A 15772-nucleotide genomic window follows, 5' to 3' on the forward strand; every position below is an offset into this window, starting at 1 on the left:
GTTGGGGTTTCTGCGGAGGTCATCTGTATATATTTTGTTAGCATACACTAAACGTAACCACGAGACATCAATTTCAGGCAGATGGAGTTGTTCTCCATTCAGGATTTGTTCTAGAAATCGCATTATGTAGATTGAACAATCGACACTATCCATCTTCTGTTGTGGACAATCCTGAGCATGTATTAATGGGTATCCACTCATCTCACTAACATGAAGTTTAACTTCGAGATACTTCTCCAACACTTTCCGTTGTTAAAAAAATGATATGATGGTAGTTAGTTCCAATTTCCATCTTGAACCCATTAAAACATATGAACTTATCATCTCATTTGCAGCTGCGTCATGTAGGGGGCTTGACATCGAGCTATAATGCAAGTACTCTTTCTTATTTTTCTCTATAACAAGCAGGTGGTAGTGGTTGTTCATTATTATCGGCTTAAGCACGACTTCCACCATGGAGTACTCATCGAGATAGGGGCCCATTAGGTTGTCTAACCCATCTGCGGAACGGGGCATCCTAGATAGTGCAAGCTCCATTGGCCTAACAATATACACAGCTCTTTTATACTCACATGGAGACTTCTTCATATCTTCTCTCAATATGAGGACATACACGTCCATGACGTCATCCGGCACCAGGCTCTTTCCATCAATCAATGCATACAAGTGATCACGTGTTGTGTAGCCCCATTCATTGGTCCATACTCTTGTGCTGTAGATACATCGCATAATTAAACAATAACTACTAATGACGAATACGACATTTAGATCATGAATAACAGTATTAGTTCATGAATATTTAAACAAGATTATAAACTATAACTTCTAATCTTACACGTAAACATGAAATTGATGATCAGAAGTATTAAATATGCAGTATTATATGAGGTCTTTAAACAAGTAAGACACTTACTTATCTATACGGAGGTTCAGAAACATTGAGAGTGATAACTGCTGCATGTTGTCTGGCCGTGCAAACCTCTAATGTTAGAGATTCAATTGCACTGTTGACATCCTCTAATGTTTTCTGCTCGACAATTCCCATCTCTGATGGGGGTGTTACAATTTGTTTATTTCCCTTCCTTGGAGCTCTAGGCTTGCTTTTAGGGACCGCTACAACCCCTAAGGTTGACGCTTTTGTGGCAGTTATGGCAGCACGGGTAATTGGTTTCTCATATGTACTCTCTTGGGAAGGTAGGTCCTGCGTCGACATCTGATGTTTTCGTGGCTTCACCGCAACCATCTTCATCTTTTTCGGTGCAGGTACCATGGCTTCATGTTCATGTAGGTCACAAATTGTGTTTTTTTTGCCAACAAATGTCTTTCTTTCTTCTCAAGTGCGTCTATCCTTCACTGAAGTGTAACAACCTCTGATCTAAGTGCTCTTAGCTCGTCCCATAGTTTATCTTATTTTTTATCACCACCACGATCTTTATCAGAGATGGAAGATGATGATTCCCTGTTATTTTTTTCCTTCACAACCATTTTGGTCGGGCGACTCTTCTTTGTTGGTGGCCCTTCAATCTCTTTCCTTAAATCGACTTTTGTTCTTACAAATTTCGATGACTGCACTACAAGGGATGTCTCAACGGCACCCTTCCATGTGTTCCTGCCTTCAACTGTTGTAGAACCAAGTAGATCCACTTCGTATTGGTTCACAGGGTTCAAATTGGCAAACTGATTCATGGGAAACAAAAGTTTAAACAAAGTAATAATTAGTGAACTTATATTGAAGTGTTTGCCATAATACAAGTGTGTCACATCTATTTGTAAACATAAGAAACATATCATGAATTGTTCTGCCTTATATTGAAGTGTTTGCCATAATACAAGTGTGTTACACCTATTTGTAAACATAAGAAACATATCATGAATTGTTTTGCCTTATATTGAAGTGTTTGCCATAATACAAGTGTGTTACACCTGATTGTGAACAATAAAGCATAATATTAACAAGTCAACAATGCATCATAAATGATAGCCAAAATAGGCTTACCTCTTTTCCTTCGAGGGAATCGATCAGAGTAGCAACAGAGCCTTGTTTTTTATAAGTAAATTCACCATAGCATAGAATCCTTGGTCTTCTTCCAACGTGGGCTTTCTTTCCTGTCTTAGTTATCTTATAAAACCAAAGATTTAACGCAACTGCACATCCCCTTAAATACCCTATGCTTGTTTCTTTCCCTGCGCATCTATCCTTTACTCGAGTGGCAACACTTGGTATAGAATCCATGATCCATTTATGTGTAGCTTGAGCCCACGCATATTTATCCAACGATGACAAGTCATCAATATATACAACCAACCATGGTGGTGCTGTACACGATGTGTTTGCAAACAACAACGACCCTAAGAGATAAATCAGTAACAACTTCACAAAGTTTTCCTCACTGTCCGTTTCTTTCTGCTCTACTAAACTAAATAATGTCCTGCTCAAACCATCTCTTTTTCAGTCTATCCCCTTCTGGAGAAAGTTTTTCTCCAATTCAGTTTCTCCCATTTGCTCTCAAAGTCTATAGCATCACCATCACATCGCAAACCCAATAGAAATGGCATATCCTCAGGCTTGAACTGAAGATAACTTTCACCAAACTTGAATCCATTGCTTTTCTCATCAAACAACTGCATCAAAGCATCGAGTACAACCCTTTCTTGGATTATGGGCTCCATATCCATGAGATGGCCGAATGGTGTTCGTCCCAAGATCTCTCAATGCTGCCTTGTCATCTTGTTTTTCAATTCCTTGCGGGTGGAGACAACTAGTGCAAAGTAGCACTGTCCATTTACATGATTCTGATTGTTGTTTGCCATAATCTACATCTACTTTACAACATTTACAAAGAAATAAATTCATTATGAAATAGGGTGGCATACATCTTCAGTAGAAAAATTAAACAGAATGTCATAGCATTGAAGACATAAATAATACTTTAACAATGAAAACTAAAAAATGAACAACAACTATACAATTTAAAGCAGAACAATGCATAAGTTGAATGTCACAAATGCATACCAAACAACTAATTAACGTTCTAAACACAAAATACACATGGAGAAGATAGTTATTCATGGATTTAAGGGAATTAACACTGCCATACTTCTTAGATTTTACATAAACCCTAAAATTCAAGATGGGATCATAACCAACCCTAAGCTCTGCCTGGTTCAATGCGGCCGCAAGTGGTGCCAGGACAGTGAACAAATGGCGATGGTACGGCCTTCAGGTTAACACCGGCAACTTATCAGTGGTGCCCTACTCTTTCTCTGAATAGTTATGTGGTTGAAGACAAGAAGAAGAAGGCGGTTCGTGTTTTCCAACGCTTTCATCGGGAGAGGTAACGATTTGATGGTTACCCATTTGGATTATTTAATACTTTAAATATTATGAAGGGGTAAGAAGGTCTTTTCCCTTGCTGTTAAGTCCGTCAACCAGGCTGCGGGAGTTAAGGGTATATGAATTGAAAAGGAGGGGTATTGTGAGGATATGAAAAAGTTGAGGATTGTTTCATTTAACCCACAAAGATAGGAGGACCTCCTGGACAATTCCTCTAATAAGAATAACTAGGCATTCTCCCCAGCTTTGCATCGGAGTTTTTAAAATTTTATGAAGAGTTTTGAAGTAATATCATATATAAAATAATATAATTAAACAGCTTCTACCATGAAGCTATTGTATACCTTGAATTTCAAAAGTCTTATGAATATTTATTGCATAAATAATTATTTGTAATTAATGTTTTTCAATTATTAATATTATAAGTAATATAAATAAAAATTTAAATGTTATAAAAAAATTTAAAATTGTTCATTGAAATACTCTCGGAGTAGATTATACATTAGTTTTGAGGCAATATCATATATAAAATATTATAACTAAACAACTCCTTCAATGAAGCTATTGTATATCTTGAATTTCAAAGGTCTTATGAACATTTATTGCATAAATAATTAAGTGTAATTAATATTTTTAAATTATTAATATTATAAATAATATAAATAAAAATTTAAATATTATAAAAAATTTGAAATTGTTCCTTAAAACACTCTCACAGTAGATTATACATCTACTTTAATAGTATGTATAGATTTTCATCTTAATGCAATTATTATTATTATTATTATTATTATTATTATTATTATTATTATTATTATTATATGTAAAGAAAAAACATGTTTAGATTAAATGTAATAAATTAAATAAATAATAATACTCCCTCCGTTCTTATTTATCTGTCACAAATCCATGTTCTTTTTTATCTGTCATTTTCTGACATCAAAAAACATTTATTATTATTTTTTTAAAATTATCCTTAACACTCTATTCAATTTTATTCTTGGAATTAAATATGAGAGAGAAACGTGAAAATATAAATTAGGGGTATTATTATTATTATCTTATTTTTAAAAATAAATTCATTTCCGCAACTACTTGATGAATGACTGTTCCTTGGTCAATACATAATTATTTCTCTTTATTTTTTATATTTAAATAGTTTCTGTCTGTACGTGCATAAAACCATAGTATAAAAAAAATTCAACAGGCAGTACAAGTAAAGATGTTATTTGACTTGAAGTAAAATAAAAAATTACAGTGATGCCTTGCTCACCATCATCGACCATCATCACAAATCGACCATTAAAATAATACAAAAAAAAATTATTATAAATTTATTATTTTTTATTCCGTCATGTTATTTATCATCATCAAACACCACAAGTATTTATATTGCTCTTCACTCATTTGTAATGTGTTATGTTATACCTTATTCCAGCATGGAAGCCTTCAAATATAAAAGCCAAACGACTTACCACTCAAACATTGAGCTAGTGGTAATCCTAAATTAAATTGTTCATTAAAACCTGCCAACAAAACTATCATGTATTTAAGCAAAATAAAAGCACCAAATTGAAAACCTCAAATTGCTCATTAAAAAAAAACAAGAAGCATTTAGCATCACAATACACAAAATATATATATATATATATATATATAAATTCATGGCATAACATAAGTTAGAACTGCAACAAAGTTCTTAAATAATTTTCTCACATGATTAAAAGAAACAGATTTATATGAGATACTTAATTTAAGCTATTTGCAGGTCTTTGGAACAATTAGACCTTGAAATCAATGTATTTGGAGTGGATAACTGGGACGTCAAACTGCCATTAGTCAGAACCAGTCTATTTGCATAAAAGAGTGCATTCGACGAAGATCATTACCAGTCGCATTTCTTGCGCAAAACTTGCGTGTCGAACTGTCGATAATCAATCAGGAACTTGTTAGCATTTCAAAAGCGCGCCAGCAGCGAACAAAAGATTCCTCCGGGAGAACTGCAAAAAATAAAATTCAGTAGCAAATTAGTTTTGAGTCTAAAGATGCAAGATGTAAAGCAATCAAATTTTATTTTAAATTTTTAAGTATCACAAGATACGCCATCCATTTTATATTGACTGTCGCATTTGGAAAACTTTTCTTTTTTTCAAATTATGTCATGTTTAAGAGCTCTATAAACATTAATTATCTTTTTTTTTTTACTTCCCGTTTTACCCTTCTCGTTTATAGAGAGGTGTGCCCTAATAGAAATAAATATCTCTAACAAGGATAAAAATGTCTTATCATCGATATTTTTTAGATTTTAAGAGTTGTGATGATTGTTTTAATATTTATACAAAGCTTAAATATAACCGGTAATATGAGTCGGAGGAAGCGGTTTGTTTACCTGCAATGTGTAAACCGGTGTGGATTTTGTCGGGAGGACCTTCAATAAGCGCAGTCTGTTTATAGTACCTCCAGTTTTGCTAAACATGAAAACAAAGACCGATCAATTAGAAGTTACCGACTTTGGAATGCTCCTTAATTTTGGTTAATATTTTTTTTACTTACTTATCATCGATTCTTAGTGGCTTCATGCTGGCAGTGACATCCCAGAGTTTTACAGTGTTGTCAGCAGATCCAGAAGCAAGTACCGTCCCTTCACAGCTGAGAGAGATGAAAACAGAAATGCCACCGTATTTCACAGTTTGTGATATTTGCTTTCGAAGAAAAGAACATTTGCGAATAATCGATTATCAACAACATGATGCAAGCCATAATAATTACATGTGCTTTGAAGCTTTCCAAGTGATTTGAATTCAGATACATGCTGTAGATATTAGATAGAATTTCCTTGTTTCTAAAATAAGGTTAAAAGCAACTGGTTCATTCATTTTGGCTCCTCAAACAAAAACAAGTTCATTTTGGCCTTAAAAGTAGATAGATTTGCTCATTTTACCACCTCAAGCTGATGAGTGCTCACAATAATATGGTATGTATCACATATGAACAGCCACATCAACTTAAGGAGCCAAAACAAGCAAAGTTGACTAAACTAGGACTACAATGAATATGGTCTTATTAGACGGCCAAAAGGACAGAGTGACATCCACTTCAGTGACTTTAAACCAATTGTAAATGTAAATCATCACAATTGATGCAGCGCTCATTTCAGAATGAAAAATGTAAATTTATAAGAGTGGCATTTTAATGCATATGTTGAGATTAATCTATAGAAGAGGACAAAAGAAAAAGAAATTAGGAAATTAATTGTGTTATATATTAGAACTCCAATCAATCACGAAGATTGCTGATAATTTGTTTGTACTAGTAGGAAGTAGACATTCAATGAAACAAAGGTGCAAGATATAAGCATGCCCCACCTGAAAGCAAGAGTCCACACGCAGGAAGAGTGCCCCATTAATGGTGAAACGCACCGGCCGGTCGAAAGATCCCAAACCATAATGGTACCATCTTCATCACCAGAAGCCATGTATCGACCATCAGGAGACATTGCAAGTGATAATACCATGCCTCTATGACCAATGAAAATGCGAACACATTCTCCGCTTTGCACATCCCATAATCTGACTGTTTTGTCACTTGAACCAGTTGAGATGTAGTTACAATTTGGGTGCCATTGAATACACTGCATGATATCAGTAAGTTACAAAATGCAACTGTCTCCATGCCCTTATGATATATATTCTATAAACATCTTCATGAACATGTTTTATTTTGGTTTTAATAAATGAACAAAGATATATCATCCTGCCAATAGTCAGATGGCTTAAATATAAAAAAAATAAAAAATTCACATCAAATTTCTTCTTCAGATAATCATGAGATCCAGACCATATTCAGTGATCGGTAATGATAGGAAAATAAACAAATGACAAAATACACTTTAAGGAAAGATCATGATGTAATAGATAAAATAACATGTTTGGCTTACATCTAAGAAAAGCAACATTCTAGACTTGGATAAGATTTGAGAATATCAAGATGTCTTTCAATAAGCCTCGGAGCATAGCACTAAAACCTACAAGACTGATGTGAATTCTCAAGAAATGCAAAATTTCGGCCAAGGGAGGGGCTCACTACAATAATTTTAATGTATAAATATGCCATCATAATTGATATAATGCTACAGATATTGAAAGTTACATGATCCAAGATAGGAAAGCAAATAGAGGAAAAGGCAGTAAATAATAATAATAAAAATAATAATGATGATGATGATGATGATGATGACGACGACTAGGCACCCAAATAACTAATAGTAAAACAAGACTGAGACGTGCAACTTACATCAACATCTGATAGATGCCCGGCCATAATCCGCAATGGTTTAATTTTATCCATTGACCAAACCCTTGCAGTGCGATCATGAGAACAACTAGCAAAATAATGACCAACAGGACTAAACTGCAGCATATAAAACACAAGATGAGTGAATACATATAAAAAAGGAAAGACATCTTTCTTTACCTTATAAACTAAGCAAGAGGAACACAAAAAAGAAAAGCAAAAACAGTGAGAATGAGTTTAAACAGTAAGGCAACCTGTCCACATGCAAGCATCTCAATTAAATGATTTAACATATTGGCCAAAATATATATATATATATATATATGAAATCTAGCATTGAACTCATCAAATAGATACACAGCCAGGTTATTTCAGATAAGATGAAAGACAGCCAACAATAGCCACCTCAATTTAGAGGGTGATTGAACAGTGTTCTATCCTCATTCATAATAATGACTATTCAGGTGGTTTTGCAAGGAGTATCTCACCTGAACATCCCATACTGGGTAGTTGTGGCCTTTGTAACAGACAAGATTGGAGTTTAATTTAGTGCTCCATAATCTTACTGCAGTAAGAAAATGAAAAGCAATGATCATTAGGATGTTACTCAGCAACCAACTCTTTTATAAATAAGACAAAATACTCGGAGTAACTTTACTTGTGGAGTCTGATGAAGAAGATAGGAGAAATTCACCCAGAGGGCAAAATGTGGCTGAATAAACAGGACCAGTATGACCCTGAAATAATGTATACGATCTTTTTCCATCATCAGATCCCAACAAAAGTTCATTTTGAGAAGCTTCATCTTCCCCCTGCGTATTAACTGATGGATGTATTTAGGACATGAAACCCTAGCATCAATATTGACTAAAGTAATTAAACCCATTTCAGATTTGATGCAACCAACAAAAGAATTCTGCAAAGTAATTCAAATTCATATTACAAGAATTGAAAAAATGTAGCTTAGCACCTTAAAATGTAGCTTGACAACTCTGACATAACATTTTTAATATAAGCATATAAAACTATCAGAAATGAAACAGATGAAATGATAGCACTATGGAAAGAGTAAACAGTGGAAAGATAAAAGCTTTTGAAAATAAACAAATAGATAACTAAAACACATTTAGAGCTTCATCCAAATAAAAAAGAATAGAGTAAATACGGCATCCAGGTAAATAGAACTAACAAGTTTTCGCAGCTTGGCCAATCTTGGACACATCCCAAACCTGGAAAAGGAAAAGAGAAAGGTCTTCAAGATATGAGAAAGGAATTAAAAAAACCCAACTTGTAGCAGGGAAGCAACCTTCACAGATGAGTCAGAAAAACCTCCAGCAACCAAAGATCCATCATGGGATATGGCTGAACAATTTAGTCTAGAAAATGAGAAATAGGTTAGTTTAAGACGAGTTGAGAAAAATAGATAACAATGGGAATTGATATATGATAGAAAACCGCACAACTATATCGTTAGAAATATAGATGCTACTTTATGATGAGCTGATACCTACCCATTATGTGTATTGACAAATGTATAGAAACTGACAGATGGCAATGCCAAGCTACTCAATTGCACACGATTTCTCAAGTCCTCAAGGATAGATTGCTCAGCTTCAGTGGGCCTAGAAAATATAAATAACAATTTTTATTTGAAAGAACCATAAATTCTCCATCCAGACCATCCAGATAATGCAATTAACTATGTGGGACTATATCAAACACTTGAAACAATAACTGAAATAAAATCAAACAGAAGTAGGTTTAAAGCAGTTCAATCAAAACCAATCATCCAATGAACATCATGACGCATGAAAAAGACTCACCCTATTAACAGCAGGCAGTTCCAAGAGTTAAAATAAAACAAACATATTAGTTAGTTAGAGAAGAGTTGACATCGTCAAATAATCTCAAAGCAAAAGGAATAGGACTATGCCATCATTAAGAATAATTAGTTTCCCAAATCATGCTCAAGAAAATTATATAACACTCAATGCCCAAACTTTTCATGAATTATATAGCAAAACAAGAAAATTTGCTATTTTAAATTTCCAACAAAGTAGTTTGAGCATGCATTCAGCAAAACCAAAGACTCTATAAAGCTGGCTATTCAAGCAACTTGGTGCCATAAGAAAAAAAAGTGAACTGAGAAATCCATCAACATGTGATGGCGATCCATCCATGCCTAATAATTTTTCATTGTCTAAGCAAATAAAATAGATAATAAAGCATTATGAATGGAAGGAAATGGTAGCTGGTTAATACATCACAGGCAAAGTTAGCTCCGCTTTCACTCGAGGTGCCATTGAAACTGTGCTTGTCTCCGAACGAACATTTTTTCCCAGTGTGCCTACAACTTTATCCTTTTTCAATTTTTTGACAGGAACTCCTTGTTTTCCTCCTTCAGTAGACCTCTTCTGAGCAAGAGAAAGTTGTAAGATTGTGTCAAAAATAATCAGGTAAGAGAATTTACTCAGCAGAATTAAAACATATCTGCTACATAAACATTTAGAGCATGGAAGCTACCAAAGCCTTTAATGGGAGTAATGTTCCCTGGAAATCACAAAGGAAAACCCATTTCCAGTCAAAGGACCACAGTATTCTTGTTATTCACTAAACTAAAGGAACTGCAAGAATTATCAAGAAATTTAATTTGAAATTAAAAAAAAAAAAATTTGAAAACTTTGCTTGCTTGATAGTAAAGTCTTCAACCTTTTGGTTCCTGGCTCTTAAGGAAGTTAAAGCTTGGCCTTAAATTTTTTAAAAAATAATAATAAAGAAGAATTGAGTGAAACACTACCAACAGTATTTTATTCAATCTCCTCCAATAGAATGAGTCATCAAATGGAGCCTATAATTTCATGGAAAACTATAGTGATGATAAAGAAAAGGAAAAAAAAAAAAAGTGCCCCTCTGACCAAAAAAGGGATTCTAACACCCAGTTCATCTTCATCAATTGTAGTGATTTGGCCAAACTTGAGAATTTTCCTTTAAGAAATTGAGGCCTCAAGGGCCATCAGAAGTTTGATTACTAATTACTAAATTGGGAGATCACTAAAAATAATTTAGAAAATATTTTTGACAGAATACAGTAAATAGAAGGAGAAAAGTTAAACCACCAATCATATTAGAACAACGGCTGACAATAATCTATATATTGCTATGAAATATTCCAAATATAGCTAAAGTTCCCACCCCTCCCTCAGCTAAAACTACCTTCTTAGTGATGCAGATGAAACAGATAATCAAACATGTACTAGTTGGAATTACAGAAATGCAAAGCATATCCAATTTTCAAGAGTTGCAACTACATGCCTTATTTTCATCTGGATCCACCTCTTTGTTTTCACCTTCCACCTTCTCTGAATCAGAATGTGCCTTCTCCAAGCGTTCCTCAAGTGAATCTTCAAGTAACTATAACAATAACAACACAAGCATGCATTGAATGATATGTTTTATGTGGTAGTGATCAAAGAACAAAAATATGCAATCCATTAGTAACAACCAAAAAGTTGGCCCATGGTCTTAAACTAACCAGTTACAAATTTGCTCTCATAAGCCAAATTCCCCCAAAAAGTTACTATATTAATGCAGAAAATAAAAATTTTAAGACCTAAAAAATTGTAAATGTTGTCATTGGCAGGTGATGTGCTTGGAATGAGAACGGTTTACTTAACAAAATATCCTGATGAGACCATAGAAAGCCATTGGTAGTCATTGGCTGGCACTCACCCCCCAGTGTACTTCCTTCTGATTTATTTGCTTAGCAATTTCATGGCTAGACCCCATTAGACTAACAACATCTGCATCTTCTGAAATTGAGGTAGGCTGGCCAGGAGAAACTGAGAATGCAATTATTAAAAGGGAGACCATATCAACAGAACAGTACAAATGTAAGGAACAACAATAGATTTAGTTCAAGTGAAAAGAATATTCACACATATCATAGAAAGCATTGTCAGTTATTCATATTTAAGCCTTTTGACAACAACAAAGCCATACCTTGGAAATTAATATGCTCATTTACTATTCCAAGCATAGTTAATGCCTGTGTCTTCTGAAGATATTGCAGAAGGAGGTCATACGAATACTGAGACAAAAATATACGAATATAGAATCAGCATTTATAAATAAAAGAATGTTTGCAACCTTTAACAAATATTGATTACATAATTTGTAAAGAAAAAATAAGCACCCAAGACATGAAATGCAATCAAGAAGAAACTCATAATAAATCTTAAAGGACAGTCTAAGATCTAACTACAAAAGGAGTCAATTCATTGGCACTTAAGAGCCAATGTCGAAAGCGGCGCAATCAATAGTTCACCTTGATGAATACCGCAAAGGTAAGCCTCAACTAAACTAAGTCCTTTACATCTACCAGGCAGGTCAGGAAACACATCCATCACTGCATCATTGCAAGAATTTCAAGCAAGGATAGACCTATTCAGAGAATGCAATCTCCTTTTAAAAAGTTACAGAAACACCATGATCTGCTTCATATACGGCTCAATTATAAACAAATTTCCAACCTTAGCAGCATCAAAAACTCTATGGGGAGTCCACAATAAGATAAAGGGCAACAAATAGGCCACCTTACCACCAATCAATCTCATGTCAGCCAGACGTGTTCTGACATGTACCTTCAACCTTGGTGGGAGAAGTTACATAAAAAGACAAACAAGCATAAAAAACAGTTCGGATGTGGTGCACTCAACTATTCAATGATTTCATTCTATGAAAAGGCCAGGTTCAAAGATAATCAAAGCAAAAGGGGTTTGATTCTAAGTTCATAGAAGTAACAGAATTAACTTAGAGAGCCAATTCTATAATCCTATGTAATGTCTAATTCTTGAACAATTAAAACAAGCTCTTTTACCAGCATATTTGAGCTATCTAATAATTTTTAATTATTCTATCACCTAAACAAAGTAATTTAAGAAGGTATAAAATGACAACAATTTTGAAGAGTTAGATACTTGCTGGCAAGATTCGAATACAACATTAAACTTTGGCCAGCACCAATAATAAGCACATTGAACTCAACAAGATGTATTTCGGGCAAGCCTAAAACCAACTGGACTTGATGGATCATTGATCCTAAATTCTCTTGCCTTAAACTAGCACAAACTTGCCACTAGATGAATAAATCAAGGGTAAAAAATGTTAACCAAAACCTCAAATGTGTTTTGAACGGCTACATACTTAAATCTTCATGGAGACGGGTCATTAACAAAACATGGGATCATGAAGAATTTGTGTCAGAACCCTATGTGTGTGCCAGCTTTCTTAAGCTTTATTTAAAAATAACAGATAAACTACTTTTGTATAACCATAGAAACAGTGTCAGATTAATCATCATAATTTATGGAAAGAATGAAAGAATAAGTTATCTTGTTCTTCAATTAAGGAGTTAGACAAATAAAGATATAAGTGGAAGAGTGAGTCAATCTTCTAATATGCAAACATGAGTGTGGAATCGGACAATAACCCAGCATACAGAAATCAAAGGGCTTAAATTATCATTTAGTGTTCATCATTGCAAATTAAAAGCTTGCTACTTTATTCTTTCAAACAGACAAATCAAATAGTGAGGCAAACTGAATTGCGACAATAATAAGCAAGCATTTCTATAAACATCTTGATTGAAAATAAACTGGAAGATTTTGGACAAGCCAGTACCTCACATAATTTTATGTTGACTTTGCTCTGCCTCAAAGAACGAGCAAGTTCCATCTCCTACAATGCAATATCTGGTACTTCAGTTAACTTATACAAGTAGAAAACTACCAAGGATGAGGGGTTGAACCCTAACCTCAAGGTGTTGGGGTGACAGAACACCTTCCAATTTTTGAAGATCACGTAAATGCATTAGATCATGGTCCTCACGGAAGGTATGGAAGAAAGTCCGAGCTAGGAGAAAATAGAAGCACAAAGTAGCTCAGGTTAATAGAAGCACGATAGCAATAACATTACATATGAATAAAGCTCCAACTAAAAGGCAACAATTAGAGTATACCTTCCTGCATATATCCTGCAGCTACAAGATCCATGAAGCAATGTATAAATACCGGATAGAGCACACGAAGAAGCTCGTGCTGCAGGAATCAGAATTAGGCGTGAAATCACATAGATAAGAACATACAATTCTATGATGACACCATTCATGTCAGCAACCCAACTCATCCATAATTCACAAATATAAAATTGAAGAATTTGGCACGAGTTACCTTATACAAATCCAAAGAACTGTACGCCCAAGATCTTAGCTTGCTATAACCATCATGATATCGAAGCGCACCACTCTCTGGCCTGCTAGATGACATTCCACAATCAAGAAAATCAAATTAAAATTCACATGGCATGAACTCATAATTACAATTGCAATTTATATTTTCAACAGTAATTCTAAAACACTTTGACCATATAAACCACTCAATAATAGGCATTATTAAATCAGCACTGGAAAACAGACAACTATCTACTCGATTCAGTGTAAAACTGAAAGTCAAAAAACAAACTGATTGATTGGAAAGAAATTATCTTTTCTAATCAATGTGCACTACAAATGCTTAGCATACATAGTGAAACAAAGAAAAGAAAATTCCAGAAAAAAAATAAATAGAGTTTGGAATGATTCAACCTGGGGACATCGGGGTGAAAGGAGGACGAGAACCGACCAAGCTCTTCTTGAAGGGCGAGCTCGGTCTGCAAGAAGCCCTTTTTCTTCAAGTATGCGAGCACCTTCTTCTCGATCTCCTCATCCTCCATCTCTTTGAATCGAAACCCTAATTTGGGGGAAATCGAGAACTAGGGTTTTGGCTCTGAACGCATTGCAACTGGATATAAGGAAAACTAAAGCGGATTCAGGTTAACAAGTTTCAAACAGGTCAAACTGGATTTAATAACTAAAAAAATAAAATAAAATACATTAAATATTATATAAATTTTAAAATCTATAATATAGTTAATGAAAATTTTAAAATTAATGAGACTGGGATATAATAATCATGATTTTCGAATAAACTTTTAATATATGTGATTGATAGAGATATGTTATGATTGAATTTACTATGCATTAATTTGTTCGGTCCCATCTTATAAATTAAAATCTATCGCTTAAACTATCATTAGTGATTAATCATAGTTTAAGCCACACTACACATTCTACAAACTTCTAATGCATAATTTTAGTTCTTTATCACTTTGATTAACAACTAGAAGCTTCCTTTGCCAAGGAATCGAATTGTTTGCAGAAGGCAACCTTAGATTTCCCAAAGAATAAAGTTATTAATGAAAAGATATAAACACAATTAAATTATAAAGATAACCATTGATGAACTCCCATAAAAATAAAATAGATGCTTCTCACCGGAGGGGATGGGTGGTGCTGGTGGTTGACGGGAGAGATGATGGCCGGTGCCGGTGCTTGACCGGTGGTGCCGCTTCTTGACGGGATTGGGAGGGGGATTCGGTGCTTGATCGGTGGTGCCGATGCTTGACGGGAGGGGGATCCGGTGGAGAGTCTGGAGACCTAGCTCACGGTCACGGGTGAAGTCTGGAGTCTTGGTCTTGAGTCAATGAAATATTTAGATGATTAGGGCCAAATTTTTAATTCACTGCTGAAACCGGGTGAACCGCCCCAGTTCATCTAGTTCAAAAGGGATTTTTTTTTTGTTTGCCTGATTTTATAAGCTGAATCGGACCGATCTAATGTCCGAGTTGAATTTTTTTTTTTTTACCTGGTTTTATAGGCTGAATCGGACCGGTCTGGTGCCCAAGTCTGATCCAACCCGGTTTTAATTACCTAAATTATATCTGCACTTGGATCTTTTAATAACATTTTGAAATAAAATTTAATTTATTAGTAAAACTCCAATTAATAGCAAAAGTTGAAAACACTTTTTTTTAAAAAAATAAAAATAGAGCTTGATCAATTTTTCTAATTAAAATAGAATTCGTTTAATTTTTCTTTCTTTCCAATTTTTTATCACTGAAAAAAAAAATCATTTAATAAATTATTCAACAAAGAATGGCGACATATGTTAAAGATTGATAAAAACCAGTGATAATTTTATAATATATATATATATATATAATTTATGTTTCTACTCAATACTTTATGCAAAAAGACCTTTGAAGAGTATT

General features: G+C 34.2%; 1 protein-coding gene across 2 annotated transcripts; it reads right to left on the bottom strand.

The window, feature by feature from the left end:
* Positions 1-5051: 5051 nt before the first annotated feature.
* LOC120268956 (transcription initiation factor TFIID subunit 5-like) lies at positions 5052-15198 on the bottom strand. Of its 2 annotated transcripts, none has more exons than XM_039276231.1 (20): positions 14997-15198; positions 14268-14463; positions 13855-13936; positions 13644-13722; positions 13440-13537; positions 13307-13363; positions 11627-11714; positions 11357-11466; positions 10940-11038; positions 9890-10041; positions 9139-9249; positions 8934-9003; positions 8817-8856; positions 8286-8450; positions 8116-8192; positions 7628-7744; positions 6700-6965; positions 5888-5983; positions 5724-5802; positions 5052-5334 (listed from the first exon to the last, which is right to left on the bottom strand). In XM_039276231.1, the coding sequence occupies exons 2-20, from the start codon at positions 14393-14395 to the stop codon at positions 5284-5286; spliced, it is 1965 nt and encodes a 654-aa protein (XP_039132165.1). In that variant the 5' UTR covers positions 14396-14463; positions 14997-15198; the 3' UTR covers positions 5052-5283. The 2 variants fall into 2 exon arrangements, with proteins under 2 accessions (XP_039132165.1, XP_039132166.1); XM_039276232.1 differs by having other exon boundaries at positions 14268-14479.
* Between the last annotated feature and the right edge of the window lie 574 nt (positions 15199-15772).

The sequence above is a fragment of the Dioscorea cayenensis genome, chromosome 9 (assembly GCF_009730915.1).
Source record: "Dioscorea cayenensis subsp. rotundata cultivar TDr96_F1 chromosome 9, TDr96_F1_v2_PseudoChromosome.rev07_lg8_w22 25.fasta, whole genome shotgun sequence".
NCBI classification, from domain to species: domain Eukaryota; kingdom Viridiplantae; phylum Streptophyta; class Magnoliopsida; order Dioscoreales; family Dioscoreaceae; genus Dioscorea; species Dioscorea cayenensis.